Source organism: Eubalaena glacialis, chromosome 3, assembly GCF_028564815.1.
Source record: "Eubalaena glacialis isolate mEubGla1 chromosome 3, mEubGla1.1.hap2.+ XY, whole genome shotgun sequence".
In the NCBI taxonomy this organism is placed as follows: Eukaryota; Metazoa; Chordata; class Mammalia; order Artiodactyla; family Balaenidae; genus Eubalaena; species Eubalaena glacialis.
The window spans coordinates 32571324-32589968 of record NC_083718.1 but is presented as its reverse complement, the minus strand read 5'-3'; the positions used below and the strand labels follow the sequence as shown (position 1 = coordinate 32589968).

At 45.6% G+C, this 18645-nt stretch overlaps 1 protein-coding gene across 1 annotated transcript; it reads left to right on the top strand.

Annotated features, from left to right (window-relative positions):
- Positions 1 to 3449: 3449 nt before the first annotated feature.
- IL19 (interleukin 19) lies at positions 3450 to 13738 on the top strand. Its single transcript, XM_061185455.1, has 6 exons — positions 3450 to 3515; positions 7244 to 7390; positions 7544 to 7609; positions 9980 to 10132; positions 11046 to 11120; positions 13437 to 13738. The coding sequence occupies exons 2-6, from the start codon at positions 7247 to 7249 to the stop codon at positions 13545 to 13547; spliced, it is 549 nt and encodes a 182-aa protein (XP_061041438.1). The 5' UTR covers positions 3450 to 3515; positions 7244 to 7246; the 3' UTR covers positions 13548 to 13738.
- Positions 13739 to 18645: the final 4907 nt, after the last annotated feature.

Below are 18645 nucleotides of genomic sequence, written 5' to 3'. Positions count from 1 at the left end.
TGGAGATTTGAGAACAGTATGCCGTGTCTTTGCTGGGTGATGGGAGGGCTGGTTCACGTCTCCGTTTGTTCACGGCTTTAATGGGAACGTTGAACCGGTGCTCTCTGCTGTCTTTTCTGACTCTCATTTCTAAATCTCAAATAGAGGAGAAACATTTCATGTTTAAAGTCCCCGGGGGGACTGGCCAAGAAGGTGGAGTAGGAAGACCCTGCGTTCACCTTCTCCCACTGGCACACCAAAATTACAACTATTTACAGAGCAACTCTCAATGAGAACAGCCAGAACTGGGAAATTTATCTTTTTTTTTTTTTTTTTTTTTGCTTTATTTTAAAAGTTATATACAATTCAAAACATATTATTACAATCCAGATATATTTACCAAGACATTTAAACATTTATATTCCCAGCTATATTTCCCTGTGCTACACAGTAGGTCCTTGTTGGTTATCTATTGATGCTTTATGTACAGTAGTGTGTATATGTTAATCCCAAACTCCTAATTTATCCCTCTCCCCTTTCCCCTTTGATAACCATAAGTTTGTTTTCTATACTATACTCAATATTTTGTGATAACCTATAAGGGAAAAAAATCTGACAAAGAATATATATATGTCTGTATGTATAACTGAACCACTGTGCTATACACTTGAAACTAACACAACATTGTAAATCAACTATACTTCAATTAAAAAATAATAAAAAATAAAAAGACAAAAAAGTGAATAAACATTTATATTCTTTCTGCTTTTAAGTCCCATTTACTTCCGAAATGAAATATCCATCCATCAGTATCAGTATTTCTTTCTTTTACAAATTCTTTCTCTATCATATTTTCCAGTGTCATATAGTCCTCACAACTATAGGTTCTTCCTCAGATCTAACTGAAATTATGCATATAAACCTAATCCGTTTCCTCCAGGTCACTCAGTAGGGCTGCACTTTGCTCAGCTCCATGGAGCCTCATTTCCATAAAAGGCAATGGGCATGGTGCCCTCTGGAGTTGCACAATGCCTGGCTCACTTTTTGTCTGAGCTCTAGGACTTAGCACTTAGGAGTGGCAAGCTCCACTCTTATGGAGAAGAAATTGCCTTGGCAGCATCATGAATGGTTCATGGAGGTGGAGTGGATTGTGAGTGGGGATAGGGGATTGGAAAGTGTGAGAGAGCTGTGTCCAGCACCCATCAAACTCAGAGCATCTCCATCCTGGCTCTCTGGTTTTCCTTCAATCTCTCTGTATTCTCATTTATCAAATGGGAACTTGAGCTCTGGTATCCCAATGGTGGGTCAGCTGACTCTAGAAGACCCAGTTCTAAGGCTAGGCATAACCCACATCTATGGATCAAATACACCGTTTGATTGCAATCCTGGGAGGAACGCCATTCCATCTCAATCCATATGCTTATCTTTTTATATTAGATGTTAGTAGCAAGGCTTAGGATGGAGAGAAATCATTTCTTATTGTCTCTCCTTCCTCCCAATTTAGGGACTTAAAGGGGGGCTGTAACATTAATACAAAAGCTTATTATTTTCTAATCTCTTATTATGTGCCAGCCACTGCGCTGAAAACGTACATTTAATCATTTAATCTACACACCATGCCTACATGGTGAGTATTCGTTAGGCATAGTTAGCACCATTTTGCCGATGAATAAGCAGAGGCACAGAGATTAGCTGGCTTGCCTTCGGTCTGACAGCTGTAGGGAGCAGAGGCAGTCAGCCTACACTTGGCTGACTCCAGAGGTACAGTCCCAGTCACTGTGATACAGTGTATGCTGGAGGGGAGCTATAAGCACATTAACATATTTTTCCTTTCTCTGCAAGCTTCCTGATGTGACATCTTTGTCCTGAGATGAAAGTTGGGTCAGAACACACCATTTGAGTGCAAGCTGATGAATACAGGCTGTGAGTCAGCACAGACAGTTTTGCAGTCCTCTCACATATGGGGCCACCATCTGTGACCTATGAGCCAGGCAGCTCAGGCAGTGCTGGGAAAAACAGCATCTGCCCCCCCCCCTGCCCATCTCCCTCCCCGGGGAAGCAGGGGTGGGGGGGCAGAGATCTCTGGACTCAAGAGTAGCTCATTCTCTCCTCCCCAGAAGGAGGAAAGAGACACTTATTAAGTCCTAAAAAGGTGTCTTCTCTCTTTCCAGCTGTCTGGCATACAGCATCAGAATAAATAATATTTACGGAGTACTTACTATGGGTCAAGTCCATTAGATCATTCAGATCCTCATGGTTTATTTTCATCTATTTTATGGAACCTCAGAAAGGTCTTGAGTAGCTTGTCTAGTGTCTCACAGAGAAGAGGGAGAGCCTGGGTTTAAATCCAGAGCTACACTGTGACCACTACAATCTATTTTCCCTCAACATGTACTATTTCATTATGTCCAAGATGCTGAACAACAAGGCTTCCAGCCCCTGTGGCTCCCTTCCATTGCATCTATGCCCATAAGAAGTTCTCAGTCCTCTCCGTCCCTCTTCCTTCCCTGCTAGTGCCCTGCCTACCACTCTGTCTTGCCAGTATGGCTGCAGGGCAGATTTGTTCCAACCCGTTGTCCAAAGGGCCCATGGGGTCTCTTGTAATTGCACCCCATCCCCAAGTTGTTTTATTTGGTAAAAACAAACTCTGTTTTGGGAATTTGTGTTTGGAGAGGAAACTTTTTAAACCCTGTCTTTTCATCACCATCTCTCCAAACCTTGATTCTTGAAGAACATGGGGGTGTAGAGATTGTGTAAAAAAGTAATTTAGATAGAGAGTCTTCTAGCTCAAGAGCAAGGATTCCAGGCTCTGTTCCTGGCTCTGCCACGGACTGCTAAGCCTCTCTGACTCCCAGTCTCATTTTCTCTCTCTGCATTAATTGAGAATGAAAGGGCTGTCCAAGGGACAAGATGGAGAGGAAACAGATGATGTCCAAAGAAATCCTTGCATTTCTGAGAACGAAAAAAAAAACCTTCCCTATGAAGTTAAACAAAATAATGCATGTAAAGCATTTAAGCTATTGCCTGGCACATGTTAGGTGCTGAGTAGCTCAGGCAGATGGAGCGTGCAGGAGCTGGGGCACCCACAGAGTCTCAGGGCTGGCTGCAGCAGGGCGCGGCTGTCAGAAGAGTGCTTTCCTGACTTTGCCTGCAGGGTACGATTGGTGACATGCCACAGCTCTGAGGAAAGTGACCTACTTGGGTTTTTCTGTATGGACACAGGATTGCAAGAAATTCTCATTTGCATAGAGATGGGGAGTTTATTTTTGCTAGAAGCTGCATGTCAAGACCGAGAAGAAAGAGGCATTTCTTAGTAATCATTAATCAGCTGTATCTGAAAAGAAAAAGAAATCAATTCGGGAAATGAGATGCTAAGGAAATGAGGGGAAAAACAATCTCCCTCCACATGGACACACCCAGTAAACCTTGACAGCATTTCCTTGTATCCACCTGCATAAAAGTGACCAGCCCTTTACAAGTGGCAAGGAACACGAAGAGTGAAGACACAGGAGAAGCCCAGGAGCGCCCCGTGAGAGGTGAGGCTTGTGTCGTCCTTCCTCAGAGGATTTGTTCATCAACCATCCCAGCCCTCGTCCTTTACAGCTGCAGAGAGGTGACCTGCTGTCACTGTGGATGGCCTATGATATCCCGAGTGCTGGGCATTTTGTAGAATGGGGAGGGGTATTCTGTAGAGAGGCTGAACTTTCCAGTACCTTATTCTCAATAAGAAACAGGGAGAGTGGGAAAGGAGGAAGGAAGAAAGGGAAGGGGAAGAAATCTATTTTTTTTAGAAATATGATGATTTTATTTTTTATTTTATTTTATTTTTTAAATTTTATTGAAGTATAGTTGATTTACAATGTTGTGTTAATTTCTGCTATACAGCAAAGTGATTCAGTTATACATATACATATTCTTTTTCATATGCTTTTCCATTATGATTTATCACAGTATATTGAATATGGTTGCCTGTGCTATACAGTAGGGACTTGTTTATCCATCCTATATATAAGTTTGCATTTGCTAATCCCAAACTCCCAGTCCTACCCTCCCCTCTCCCCTTCCCCCTTGGCAACCACAAGTCAGTTCTCTATGTCTGTGAGTCTGTTTCTCTTTCGTGGATATGTTGAATTGTGTCATATTTTAGATTCCACATGTAAGTGATATCGTATGGTATTTGTCTTTCTCTTTCTGACTTACTTCACTAAGTATGATAATCTCTAGGTGAAAGCATGTTACTGCAAATGGCATAATTTCATTCTTTTTTATGGCTGAGTAATATTCCACTGTATATATATGTACCACATCTTCTTTATCCATTCATCTGTTGATGGACGTTTAGGTTGCTGCCATGTCTTGGCTATTGTGACTAGTGCTGCTATGAACATAGGGGTGCATGTATCTTTTTGAATTATAGTTTTGTCTGGATATATGCCCAACAGTGGGATTGCTGGATCATATGGCAACTCTATTTTTAGTTTTTTGAGGAACCTCCATACTGTTATCTATAGCTGCTGCACCAATTTACATTCCCATCAACAGTGTTGGAGGGTTCAAGGGAAAGGAATCTAGCATTTACTATAAACTTTTTGTTCTAGGAACTGTGCTGGGCACTTTAGAATATGTGTATCTTTAATCCTTTGCAGTATTAAATATCTTTTTAAACATAAGGAACACCACTGGTTCAGTGGGATCCGATCAGAAATGTGTTCCTTTTTGTCTGCTGTAAGGAAATCTGCTGGATCTCCAGTTGAGATCCCAGGAGGAACAGAGCTGTAGGTGGGGTGGTGCAGTGGTAAGGAGAACGGGCCACCTGCCTTCACATCCTGGCTCCGCCACTCGCTGGTCATGTACCTTGGGCAGGTTTCTCCACCTTGCTAAGTGTCAGTTCCCTCTTTGGTAAAATGGGGATAGAAACAGAACCTACCTCATAGGGTGGTTGTGAGCATTAAATAAGATAATTGTGGAAAATACTTGGCATGGAGCCCCAGGCACGTGGCATGTATGATAAACGTTAGCTACTACTGTTACCTGAATCAGCCGAGATGTCTGGAATCGCCTCACCAAGCTAAGGGGGACATCTTTTTCCTCCACATCTTTCTCCTCTGAGGCTCCCAGCGGGGGATGAACCGGCAATGCCCCACTGCTTCTGAGAGTTGTCAGAAGAAAAACTGTGCCCCCTTTTAGTCACTTGGCTCTCTAGAAGCACCCTATTTGCCTTTCGAGGGGATAGAGCTCTGGGGGGCTCTATAGTCTCCCCTGTCAATGGGGTCTATTTTCCTGTTTTTCCAGAAAGAGGTTGGAAAAAGAGAAATCAAGCTCTTTAACATAATGCCTGCTCTACAGTGAGGTCTCAACCTACACCTGTCCCTCACTGGGAATGATGCTGAGTTAAGGAGAGAGAAGGAAAAATGGTTTTCTAAGCAGGATTTGCTGTTCCTCAGCTTTCTGGAGAAGAGCCTGGGACTCCCGAGGATGATCGGGGTTGGGGGAGGGGAGCGGGGACAGGTGTGGCTCATGCTCTCACACGTGCGTGCCTAGAGCAGCTGTAACTATAGTTAGGAGCGGGGGCGTCCACAGCCCCCTCAGCTGGCTTCCTATGCTCGCTGCCTCCCTCTCTTCCACTGCTGCACCCACTACGCTTATGCGGCACACGCGTGGCTGGGAATGAGTGCTCAGTCTGCACGTGGACGAGGCTGGGCAGAGGCTGGTCTATTCCCATGGGTTGCCCTCTGACTTACCTTTAACGCTCAGCTCTGTTTGTGAAACGTGCTAGTGCTGGAGAAAGTCAGAGAAGGAGAACTCAACAGGCTGTACAGTTATGCTTTGGGCACTTTTCTCAAGGTGTGTTACACGACACTATTGAAAGCGGTCCAATGCAAAGAGGCAGAGAGAAAGGCAGGAGGGGCGCGAGAACTAGAAGAGGCAGCAGGCATCTCAGGTCTGGCCCTGCCTAGAGGCTAGCGAGCTGCACACCTGTCCCTGGTGCCTGCTGGCTCAGTGGGTGATGGAGGGGAAGCCGCCACCTTGCCATCTGTGGGTCTCTCTCTTCACTGTGGCTAATTAGTTATTAGATGCCCCGCACCTCCCTTTCCCATCTTCTCCAGAAGGTGACATCTTCACAGCTGACTTCAAAGGAATGATTTTAAGCAGATACACAGTAGGGGTTTATAACAAAAGGGTGTTGCCTATTTTGGGGGCAAACATAAAAACCAAATGTGCTTGCAGCTCTATTTACAATAGCCAGGACATGGAAGCAACCTAAGTGTCCATCAACAGATGAATGGATAAAGAAGATGTGGCACATATATACAATGGAATATTACTCAGCCATAAAAAGAAACAAAACTGAGTTATTTGTAGTGAGGTGGATAGACCTAGAGTCTGTCATACAGAGTGAAAGAAGTCAGAAAGAGAAAAACAAATACCGTATGCTAACACATATATATGGAATCTAAAAAAAAAAAAAAAGGTCATGAAGAACCTAGGGGCAGAATGGGAATAAAGACGCAGACCTACTAGAGAATGGACTTGAGGATATGGGGAGGGGGAAGGGTAAGCTGTGACAAAGTGAGAGAGTGGCATGGACATATATACACTACCGAATGTAAAATAGATAGCTAGTGGGAAGCAGCCGCATAGCACAGGGAGATCAGCTCGGTGCTTTGTGACCACCTAGAGGGGTGGGATAGGGAGGGTGGGAGAGAGGGAGACGCAAGAGGGAAGAGATATGGGGATATATGTATATGTATAGCTGATTCACTTTGTTATAAAGCAGAAACTAACACACCATTGTAAAGCAATTATATTCCAATAAAGATGTTAAAACAAACAAACAAAAAAAACAAAATGTGCTTTTATACTTTTTCAGATCTGTTGCCTAACTCCTAGGGCATATTACCAACCCTGTTTTTCCTATTTAATTTATTAAAAACAATGCTTCTCACCCCTGTTGAAAAGTGAGCCGTGTTGAGTCATGAGAGTGATTTACACACGAATTTACTCCCTGGGAGTTGGGAGAGCACTGGATCAGCCTCTCTAGGGGTGGAGCGGGGCAGGGGGGACAGGGAAGGGCTCATTCAATTGATTAAAAAAAAACCAGAGAAGGAGACACATGCCCCGAGGTCCACAGGCTGAGGTACTGAGTCCTGTTTTCTCGGCTGCCATCTGGCCTGCCCCGCGAGGTCCAAAGGGGAACTCGGTTGGGGTCTCTTTCCTTGCTCTCCACTCTTGGCTGGGAAGCTGACTTCATCCTTTCCTGTAGGACATGCAGGCACAGTGTGTTTCTCTCTGCCTCCTGGGTGCGATGCTCTTTCTGTGCTCAGCGCATGCCCGAGGTCTCAGGAGATGTCTCATTTCCATGGACATGCGCCGTATAGAGGAGAGTTTCCGAGGGATCAAAAACGCCATTGTGAGTACGGGTTTGGGGTGAAGGTGTGGGCAGGGGGGCGTGCCTCACTTTACATCTTAACCGTGGAGAGCCAGTTCTTTCTCATTACCTTTGTGTCTCCGGAGAATGTGGAGTACTCACTGCTTGTGTCTGTTCTTATGTTTTCCTCCACAGCAAGCTAAGGACACCTTCCAAAATGTCACCATCCTGTCCACGTCGGAGACCCTGCACAGCATGAAGGTACTGGCCTGTGTCTGCTCGTTCCTCTATTGTCATTTTTACGGTGAAGTGGCGCAGGGCTGAGGGAGAAATCCTCACCCTGTGTTCTTCTCTTTCCTAACCTCCAGTGAACTCTGATGCTCCGGCTTCTCACATGTCAACTGATGCGTGAGGGCGCACTCGCGTCTCAGCGACCTTGAACCCCGTGGGAGGGTGTTCACCCAGGGAGTGATTGGGGTGCCACACGCTCAAATGGGACAGGATGTCTAGGGCTTAGGGTGACTCTGGAAGGTTTCATGGGGAAGCTGAGAAAATGAGCAGTGACTTAAAAGCTGAGTAGGCTTGGGGTTAGTGGCTAAAAGAGATGGAAGGGTTTGGGGAGAATGGGTATGTAAAATCAATGGATACGTGTCAGGGGACATAGAGGCAACCAGGGGGAATTCCCTGGCGGTCCAGTGGTTAGGACTCTGCGCTTTCACTGCCGAGCGCGCAGGCTCACTCCCTGGTCAGGGAACTAAGATACTGCAAGCCGTGAGGCACGGCGGAGAAAAAAAATAAAAGAGACAACCAGGCTCGTGGTGTGAGGGACACGAAGGCAAGTGGAAGAGAATGAAGTGGACAAATACGTTGGAGTAAGTTTTACCAAGAACCTTGAAAGCCAGGCCAAAATGGAAACTGACTGGCCGAGCCTCGGCCTTCTTTTTTTTTCTTTTTTGGCTGCGCTGTGCGGCCATTGGGAGTCCCTGCAGGTTTCTGAGCCAAAGACTGTGTGACCACAAAGTCTTTTAGACAGTCTGGTGATGTTCTTTACAACCGCCGGCTTGAGGCACGAAAGCAGGGAGGGGATCAGTCTACTGGTCCAGAGAGAGGTGGTGAGTGTGTGTTACAAAACAGTTGGCTTACCAGGTGATAATTCACTTTACAGAAGGGGCCACTGAGCAGTGCCTTTAAAAGTGAGCTCCTCCAGTCCTTGTAAGCATTCTAGAAAGATCCAGTTCTTTCAGGCATTTATGTGACAGAGTGTAAGGTACATCCACAAAGACTTACTTTTTCCTTGGGCTTCTCTGCACGAGATAATTCTTCTAGGCAGTATTAGGCCTGATTTATTTATGGTAAACACATGGAGCCACTTCCTAAATACTATTCCGGCCAATGGTGTAAGAGACTCAGAGGATATGATAGCTGGAAGGGACCCAAAAGGCCATTTGTTCCAAAACCATCATTTTCAAGTGACCAAATTGGCATCTTGGGAGAAAGAATGACTAGTTAGTGGTTGAGCCAGGAATAGATGCCCCCAAGTCTCATGCCTCTGTCTCCAGATTCTTTGTCCTCTCAAGGTCGAGAAAAGCTGATGTGGCATAAGGAAAGGGGTCAATGAGGATGCAGGTCTTCGCCATATTTCTCCCCTCCCCCTCCCCTCCCTCCTTGATAAAACAAAGGTTGCAGCTATTTGCCCCGTTGGTTAAGGGAATTAGCAGGGGCAGAGGAAAAGGAGGGTTTTTGTGTTGCAAGGTGAGTTTCCACGTCAGAAAATCTGCCTGTCGGACCAAGGAGGCTTTGCTGCTTTAAATGCTAATGAAGATAAATGCACCACTGGCTGTAGCCACTTCCCTTCTCAGACTGAGCCATAAATCTCCTGCGCTGGCTCTCAGGGCCGGGAGCAAACTGCTAGAAGGAAACTCTGCCTGGCCAGCTGCTTTAAACTGTGCCTGGGGAAGTCAGGAGCTTTCCCTTAGGGAGAGCTGCATTCAGCCCGAGGAGGACTTGCCCAGATGTGTGCATTTCTGCAGCTGTCAGTTTCCGTTCTTGCACATCTCAGCTCCATCCAAGTGATCCCTGAAGTTTAAAAAGGACAGACTGGAGGAGAGCTGAGCAGGGTGGCCAGGATAAACACAGTGTCATTACACTGGAAGGAATATGTGCCCAGCATAGGCCTGACATGCAATAGCCATCGAATAAACACATGTTGGTGGCTAGGAGATGGTCCAGAGAGGCAGACTTCAGCACAGTGTAAGGAAGTACTTTTCAAGAAAGCTGCTCAGACATTGGTCCTTTCAAAAGGGAGGTGTCTGATGGAAGCGGTTAAGCAGAAGTTAGGGATGACATGTTGGAGATGCTGTAGAGAGAATTCTAGTCTCTGACTGGGCTCCATCCCTTGTGAATATATCTCCTGGCCATGTAAAAAGAGGGTAAGAACCGCAATCTCTCCTTGGTGCCTTTGTCATAAGTAGCTTTGGTGTGGTTAAGAGGACCCTCTGAGACCAATATGAATTTAAAAAAATGACTTCTAGTTATCTCACTCCTTCTTGCCCCTACCCAAGCAGGCTGCTTTGGTCTCTAAGATAGTAAGAGAAGAGGGCCTCTGGGGCTTTCCCTAATTTGTGTCTGTAGCCCTTAGATGTGTGCTGCGTGACCAAGAACCTCCTGGCGTTTTACGTGGACAGGGTATTCAAGGACCATCAGGAGCTGAGCCCCCAAATCTTGAGAAAAATCAGCAGCATCGCCAACTCTTTCCTCTACATGCAGAAGACTCTGCAACAATGTGTGAGTCACCAGCAGCATCTGCTTTCCGTCTGCCCCAGCGAGAGCCCAGGACATGCTGGCCCCAGTCAGTGTTCCAAAATGGATCCTGGACTCAAAGGAAATTCCCTGCCTTGTCGCCCGTGGGAAGAACGGTTGGGAGCCTCTTCCAGCGGTCCCTCCTTGTCCAGGGCTTCCTCCTCATCAGACCCAGTTTCCTCATGGATAATCTTCCTGGGGTGACCGACTTATGTCAAAGCATCTCTTAGGTGATGCCGGGGCTGGCCTGTGAGAGAGGCATGCTGAGGATTCCGGGCTTATCACAGGCATACCCCTAGTTTCTTGGTCTCTGGCCCTTTGGGGTTTCCATACCAATTAACCTCTGGGTGGTTCCCTGGTATAGCCTCTCCTAAGGATCACCTATTCATTCATTGTGATCTATTAAAAACAAGCCTCAGAAATAAAACCAAACCCACACAAACCAACAAAAACTTAGACCAGGAGAAAACCTGGGTTCTGGCCCCATCTCTGACAAAGATTTCCTGTGTAACTTTGTGGCAAGTTACTTCACCTCTCTGTGCCTTGGGTTCTAAAATTGTTAGAAGAGGTCATGACCCCTGTCCCACTTACATTAAGATTCATTTAACCAATTATTTAATTAACTGGCCCAACATATTCATTGAGTGCCTACCTAACGCTGTACTGGGTGGTGACACACAGACTTGGAACCTACTCTCCAGGTCTTTCCAGCCCTGGGTAAGTGCAGGGTGACTCTACAAGCAGACCCTACTGCCCCCTTCTGCCCCAACCTGGGTTTACTCACCTGACTCTCACCTTGGGAGGAAGGAGAACTGTTACTCCTCATGCGGGAGGTGGCGGTGAGAGCGAGCCGGGGTGGAAAGGTCTTCTGATGGGTGCTGTCTCCGCTTGATCACAGCAGGAGCAGAGGTTGTGTCACTGCAGTCAGGAGGCCACCAATGCAACCAGAATCATCCACGACAACTACGATCAGGTAAGGGAAGGGAAGAGGATGGGGAAGATGGAAATGGGATGTCGGAGCCTGATTGGGCAGCCTCCTCTCCATTCAAATTCATTCATTTACTCAACAGTATTTATTAAACATCTTTATTGGAGTATAATTGCTTTACAATGGTGTGTTAGTTTCTGCTTTATAATAAAGTGAATCAGTTATACATATACATATGTTCCCATATCTCTTCCTTCTTGCGTCTCCCTCCCTCCCACCCTCCCTGTCCCACCCCTCTAGGTGGTCACAAAGCACCGAGCTGATCTCCCTGTGCTATGCGGCTGCTCCCCACTAGCTATCTATTTTACGTTTGGTAGTGTATATATGTCCATGCCACTCTCTCACTTTGTCACAGCTTACCCTTCCCCCTCCCCATATCCTCAAGTCCATTCTCTAGTAGGTCTGTGTCTTTATTCCCGTCTTGCCCCTATGTTCTTCATGACCATTTTTTTTTTCTTAGATTCCATATATATGTGTTAGCATACGGTATTTGTTTTTCTCTTTCTGACTTCTTTCACTCTGTATGACAGACTCTAGGTCCATCCACCTCACTACAAATAACTCAATTTCATTTCTTTTTATGGCTGAGTGATATATTCCATTGTATATATGTGCCACATCTTCTTTATCCATTCATCTGTTGATGGACACTTAGGTTGCTTCCATGACCTGGCTATTGTAAATAGTGCTGCAGTGAATATTGGGGTGCATGTGTCTTTTTGAATTATGGTTTTCTCAGGGAATATGCCCAGTAGTGGGATTGCTGGGTCATATGGTAGTTCTATTTTTAGTTTTTTAAGGAACCTCCATACTGTTCTCCAGAGTGGCTGTATCAATTTACATTCCCACCAACAGTGCAAGAGGGTTCCCTTTTCTCCACACCCTCTCCAGCATTTATTGTTTGTAGATGTTTTGATGATGGCCATTCTGACCGGTGTGAGATGATATCTCATTGTAGTTTTGATTTGCATTTCTCTAATGATTAATGATTACTCAACAGTATTTATTGCAGGCCTGCCCAATTCTGTGTCTGCAAGGAGTGTGTTGGTCTTACCTCATCTGCTAGTTTCCTGGGCTCCCCTTCCCTATCATCCTTCCAGCATTTTCTTATGCCCTCACATATCAGACCTACGTTAAGTTTTGAGGGAAAGCACATACTGTTTAAGATGGGGGTGATAACAGAGGGAGCAAAGATCTCCAGAGAACTGTAAGCTGTTATATATGAAACATGCTACCTGCTGGGTGTCACTGTGGCCAGTAACTGATGTCAGCATCCTGTGTGGTGATGAAGAATAGTGCTTCTCATGTAGGTGCAGATGTTGAATGCACACCTCATGTAGAGGTGGAGTTAGAAGCAGTGTTTCTTACGTGTATCATTTAGAGATTCTGTTAAAATGCAGGTTCTGGCTGGTAGGTCTGTGTTTCAACCACACTCCCAAATTATGACAATGCTTTGAATAACAAGGAGCTGGGGGGTCTGTTCAGACCTCTGCTTCTTTGTGGAGAGGCTCCATAGGATAACATCACAATGGCTGAAACTCGTATTGTTCTTCTTATGAGCCAGGTATTGTTCTAAGCACACTAAATGTATTAACACACTTATTCCTCACAACAATGCTATGAGCCATTATCTGCATTTGATAAGTTAGGAAACCAAGGCACAAACAGGTTAAGTAACTTAACTAAGTTTATACTGCAACTAAGTGATGGAGGTAGGGCTCAATCCCATGCCATCTGGCTCCACAGGACATACTTTTGGATCTTACCATCTCCTTCTATTCTGCTGAGGAAGAGCTGGAATAAGTCAGGAGACTTGAGTTCCAGTTCAGCTCTTCTACCAACCGGCTGTGTCACATTGGGTAGGACACATCCTCAGGGGCTTCAGTGCTTTAATTTGTCCAATGGAGGCACCCCCTTCTCCCTCCCTGCTGGGCACCTCTGGGATTGCAGCTTTCTGGGAGAGCAGAAGTACTAAAGCAAACTGACGTGAACAGGAAAGTAAGCAGAACTGCCAGAAAAGCAAGTTGTTTTTTTCTGGGAAATATAGGAAAAAGAAAAGCAGAAGGCAAAGAATGAAGACCTTTTCATTTTGTTTATAAGTTGCTGCATGATTTAACTGCTTGTTTGTGGAAAGCAATTTAGGCCACCTATTAGGAAAATAATTTGGGGTCTATATGCCCTGCAAATATAATGGTTGAATAAAAAGCAAACCTGATGAGGACCAGAACATGGGGAAAGTGATTTGAAAACTATGACACGGTCTAGAAAGGCAAGTTCTTATGATGATTTCCATGGTTTCAGTTGGAGGTCCGGTCTGCTGCCATTAAGTCTCTGGGAGAGCTTGATGTCTTCCTAGCCTGGATTGACAAGAATCATCAAGGAACTTCTGCAGCCTCAAGACAAGAAACCTAAGTGTGGTGGATGAACAGCCCCTGAGAGGTTTCCAGTGGGAGACAGCCAACTTTGAAGGTGAGGGAGATGGGGAAGGCTCCATTTTTATGCAAATTAGGTCTTTTTGAGGAAACCTTCCTGCCCATTTGGAATTCTTTTCTCTGGGGCTGAGGTACTGTAGGGGAAAAATCTAGGTTTGAGCACGTCTTACCCTGTAGCTACAAGTCTCACTGGCTGGGCCCAGGCTGTCTGATTCCACCTGAAAGTATCCAAGCAGTCTACTGTCATATTTATATGAAATATGTCTGTCGAAAGGTCCTGCGGGCCATCCTGGAGGGAGAGGGTGGGCTTCCCCCTAATTTATTGTGAACTTGTCTATCCTGTGTCTGTGATGTGATCTAAGTGGTATCCTGTAGTGCATATTGTACTGACTGATTTTTTGAATAAACTCTGTTCTTTACCAATGAGTGGAAGTGTCTTCTGATTCAGGGAGAAGGAACCATGAATGGTGACTATTAGAATTAAAAGGGCCTTAAGGAACAGAAACAGATGGGGAAACTGAGACCTAGAGAGGGATAAAAATTTACTCAGAGTCCCAAAGTGAGTTAGTGCCAAGGGTTTCAAACTGGACTCCATCCAGCACCCTGTCCTCCACATAATGATCAAGAGGATGAACGTAGGGCTTCTGATCATGACTCCTTCTTGCTATCACTCCATTTCTGATCTCTCTTTCTCTGTGTTTCTGTCTTTTCTCTCTGTCTCTCTGTTATTGAATTGGGTCCCACTGCTCTACAAAATCAATACTCACAAATGTTGATAGAAAGGAAATGTGCCTTCAGTCAGAATGCTGGCAATCTGGGGAGATGGACTCAGCATCCCCCAGAAACCACCTCCAAAGATTCTGCTCAGACGTGAAAGCTTTTAAAGGGAAACAGGGAAGTAATCTCAGTTTATCACTGAGTTGGGGGTCAGAGTCGCCGCCATCCCTTACCGTGTGCAGGCTCGTCGACTCCTCCTGATTTTTCTTTAGATGCTATCTTGTTCACACAGTTTGTTCGCAAGATTACTGAAGGGGAAGCTGGGGAAGAGATCTGGTCATCTGTTGATTACCTATTCTTCATTTCTTTTTTTTTTTTAATTAATTAATTAATTAATTAATTAATTATTTATGGCTGTGCTGGGTCTTCGTTTCTGTGCGAGGGCTTTCTCTAGTTGCGGCAAGTGGGGGCCACTCTTCATCGCGGTGCGCGGGCCTCTCACTATCGTGGCCTCTCTTGTTGCGGAGCACAGGCTCCAGACGCGCAGGCTCAGTAATTGTGGCTCACAGGCCTAGTTGCTCCGCGGCATGTGGGATTTTCCCAGACCAGGGCTCGAACCCGTGTCCCCTGCATTGGCAGGCAGATTCTCAACCACTGCGCCACCAGGGAAGCCCTCCCTATTCTTCATTTCTATTTCTTTGATCTACGGAAAGAATCAACAAGTTAGGCAAAGTACTCGGTGATCAAAAGATTTGAAAGGTGTGCTAGGGAGGAAATGAGTAGAGCATTGGGGTGCCTGGGTTAAGGTCGGTGACAAGACAAAGAAGACAGCTCTTTCCTGCAAAGAGCTTTTTCCTGCCAAAAGCTGCTTACATCTCTTTCTCTCTGTCATTCCTTTCTAGCTGCTCCCAACCTAGATGTCTTTTCTGACCCTAAATTCATCCCGCATGGGTATGTATGTGGGGTTGGAGAGAGGGTGTTTCTGACCAAGGGATGGCTGTCATGGTGACAAAGCTGAATGAGTGCAGCCCAAGGCAGGGGGAATTCTCGGTAGAGGGGTTCTGGCCAAAATGGGCACTAATTTCCAGGTGGACAGTCCTCAGATGGTTAATGACGATAACAACTGATACTTATTGAGCACCTGCATGTGCCAGATGCTGAAATAAGTGCTTTACATGTACTATCCTGGGTCACTATCTATACTGTAACTGGTTGGCTGAAGCAACTTTTCTTTATTCCTACCTGGGAAAGAGATTTCACAGAACGTGCTTTAGTGGACAGAGCAGGACCTCTGAAGTCAGACAGACCTGGTTTCCAATCCTATGTGACTTTGAGCGAATAACTTAGTGTCTCTAAGTCTCAGTGTCTTCTTCTGTAAAATGGAGATAATAGCACCAGTCTGCAAGTGTTGCTGTGAGCTACAAGTGAGGTGAAGTCACCGCTAGCCCCAGCAGGGTGGGAGGCTGCATGTGTAGTGTAAAGAGTGCCAAGTCAGGAATCACAGTCTGGTTCCAAGTCTGCCATGACTTGCCCGGGGCAGGTCACTACATTTCTTTGACCCTTAATTGTCTGTAATGTGGATACTGACCCCTGTGTTATCATTTAAAAGCCGGAGCATTACAATGGCCTAAGAAGCCCTCATATCTGCACACACTGCCTTCCCAACTCCCTTTCCTCTTACTGTGTCCCCTACTTTTTGTCCAGGCTCAGTACCACCCTACCACACTGGCCTACTTCGTGTTTCTCAAACATACCAGTCATGTCCTCACCTTAGGGCCTTTGTGGTTTGTGTGTATACACACGTAAGCTAAGGTAGGATTAAAAAAACACTCCAATGTTATGCACGAATGGGATTAATAGACTATTAAGAGGAAGCAAAGTTGTTTGCGGAGGACTCAACCTTCCCAAGGAGACTTGGCTGGATGTCCATACTGAGCTGGCTGGATGATGGCAGGACCAGCTTCATTAGAGCATTTCTCATCTTCTGTGACTCCCCAAGGTGTGCTTCCCACAGACACCTGCGCGGCTTGCACCTCCATCTCCTTCAGACCTTTACTCAAAAGGTATACTATTTAAGCATTAAGACCCCATTTCCAGGGCTTCCCTGGTGGCGCAGTGGTTGAGAATCCGCCTGCCAATGCAAGGGACACGGGTTCAATCCCTGGTCCGGGAAGATCCGACATGCTGCGGAGAAACTAAGCCCATGTGCCACAACTACGGAGCCTGTGCTCTAGAGCCCATGAACCACAACTACTGAGCCTGTGTGCCACAGCTACTGAAGCCCGTGCACCTAGAGCCAGTGCTCCACAACAAGAGAAGCCACGGCAATGAGAAGGCCATGCTCCAACGAAAAGTAGCCCCCGCTCAATGCAACTAGAGAAAGCCCACGTGCAGCAACGAAGACCCAACTCAGCCAAAAATAAACAAATAAAATAAATAAATTTATTAAAAAAAAAAGACCCCCATTTCCACCTTCAGCCCATCTTATACCCCTTTCCTGCTTCCCCAGCATCCTATTTTATTATTATCTGTTTCTCCACTCGAATGTAAGCTCCATGAGGATAGTTCAGTTTCTTCACTGCCTGGCACTAAGTAAGTGTTAAATTCACATTTCATGAATACGTGATCTGGATGCATTAAAATGATAATAACAGCAAACATTCATGCAGTGCTTTCTACATGCCAGACAGTCGTCTAAGAAATATACATAATGTAATATATTATGAATATATATTTCATTTAGTTTTCATGACAGTCCTATAAAAGTGAGAATGAAATAAAATGAAAAAGGCCCCCTCTTTGAATGTTAACAATACAGATCATTAAACCTTAAGGAAGAACCTGGGCACAAAAGTTAAGTAACACCTGAAGTCGCACAGCTCATAAGCAGCAGAGCCAGGCTTCCAATCCCGGCAACCCGGTTCCAGGTTGAACTTTAATGTCAACAACAGTGTACAGGTGTTGAGCACTTATTATGCACCAGGCACCAAGGTGAAAACTACTTTCGTTTTCTCCTTTCCTCCTCACGATTATCCTCTACGGGAAAGATTATTAACAACCCAATTACACAGATGATGAGGTCTGAAGCTTAGCGAGGTTCAACAGCACACTGAGGGTCACGCAGTTAGTTGTGGAACTGGGATTTGTTTAATTAAACAAGGAGACCGTTACCCTTAGGTGGCTGTAATGCCCTGGTGAGTCTGTGTAAGCAAACCAAAATCTAGAGCACGTAAACGCTTCAAGGTTATGAAATCAAAATGCTAAGGACCAATCACAAACACCCAACTAGGCTTTAAGCTGTAGCCAATCAAATAGCTTCCTTTCTTTGCTTCCTCACCTTGTCTATATATGTCCTTCCAGGCTTCTGATCGCAGAGAGCTCCTAACCACTTCCGGTTTGGTGCTGCAGATTCCAGTAGATTTTTGCTCAAATAAAATGGTAAAAGAATTTTAATATGCATCAGTTTATCTTTTAACAATACCCAACGCAGGTGTTCTACCCCACCTTGCACGCATGGTGGACAAGAGAAGAGGAGCTTTACTGGCATAAGGAGCTGTACCTGCAGGAAAGAAATATGTTGTATCAATGGTTGTAAAGTAGAGGAGGAGGAGATGGAGCAGGAGAGGGAGGGGGAGGAAGCACTATTGACGGAGAAGAAGCCCCACCCCCATGTCTCCTGCCTGCTTACTTCACTTTCACCACTTTGCTCGTCTACCTGTCCTTGCTCTCCTTCCAGACTTGAAGAATGTGTCCTGGCTCTTGTGTAGTCCACAGAGGGCCTGGCACAGAGTTGTGCTTTTTGTTCTTGGTGTTGTTATTTTTTGTTTTTGTTTTCACAGAGGTGGTGCTTCATAAATACCTGCTAAGGAACCAAGTATAAAATTCACTCCCAAACCATACCTTCTGAGTCCTTGATTAGCCCCTAGGAGGAGCCCTTGAGAAATCTAGGGCTCATCTTCCACCGCTCAGGTGCAAGGGGAGGGAATCCGTAGCTTGTGGCAGGACCATGCGGGTACTTTATGTATATGACCTCACTTAAGTCTCAGAGACGCTGAGGAGGTCATAGGTCTCATCCCCATGTGACCAGCAGAGGCATCTGAGGCTCGGGGAGGTGGGAGGACTTGCCTGAGGTCACATGGCTGAGGGATGGCAGGTCCAGAAAGTGAATCCAGGTCTGATCTTCCTGGCTTCAGTGCTCCCTCCCCTTGCTGCTGGGGGAGCTTGCTTTGTTTGGGCCAAGCTCTCTAACCCAGAGCCCAAGTTGCTACACTGGATGCCAGCAACACAGATCTTTAAACCCAGGTGCATAAAAAGGGGCCTGGACTTGCCGGCAACAAGCCTGTGAAGTTACACACAAATTT

What these genes read in the sequence shown, in the direction of transcription:
- IL19 (XM_061185455.1), top strand. Translation starts at nt 7,247, where the DNA reads ATGCAGGCACAGTGTGTTTCTCTCTGCCTCCTGGGTGCGATGCTCTTT. An exon ending in AGACCCTGCACAGCATGAAG is followed by an intron (nt 7,610 to 9,979) that starts GTACTGGCCTGT and finishes TTGTGTCTGTAG; the next exon opens with CCCTTAGATGTGTGCTGCGT. An exon ending in TCCACGACAACTACGATCAG is followed by an intron (nt 11,121 to 13,436) that starts GTAAGGGAAGGG and finishes CCATGGTTTCAG; the next exon opens with TTGGAGGTCCGGTCTGCTGC.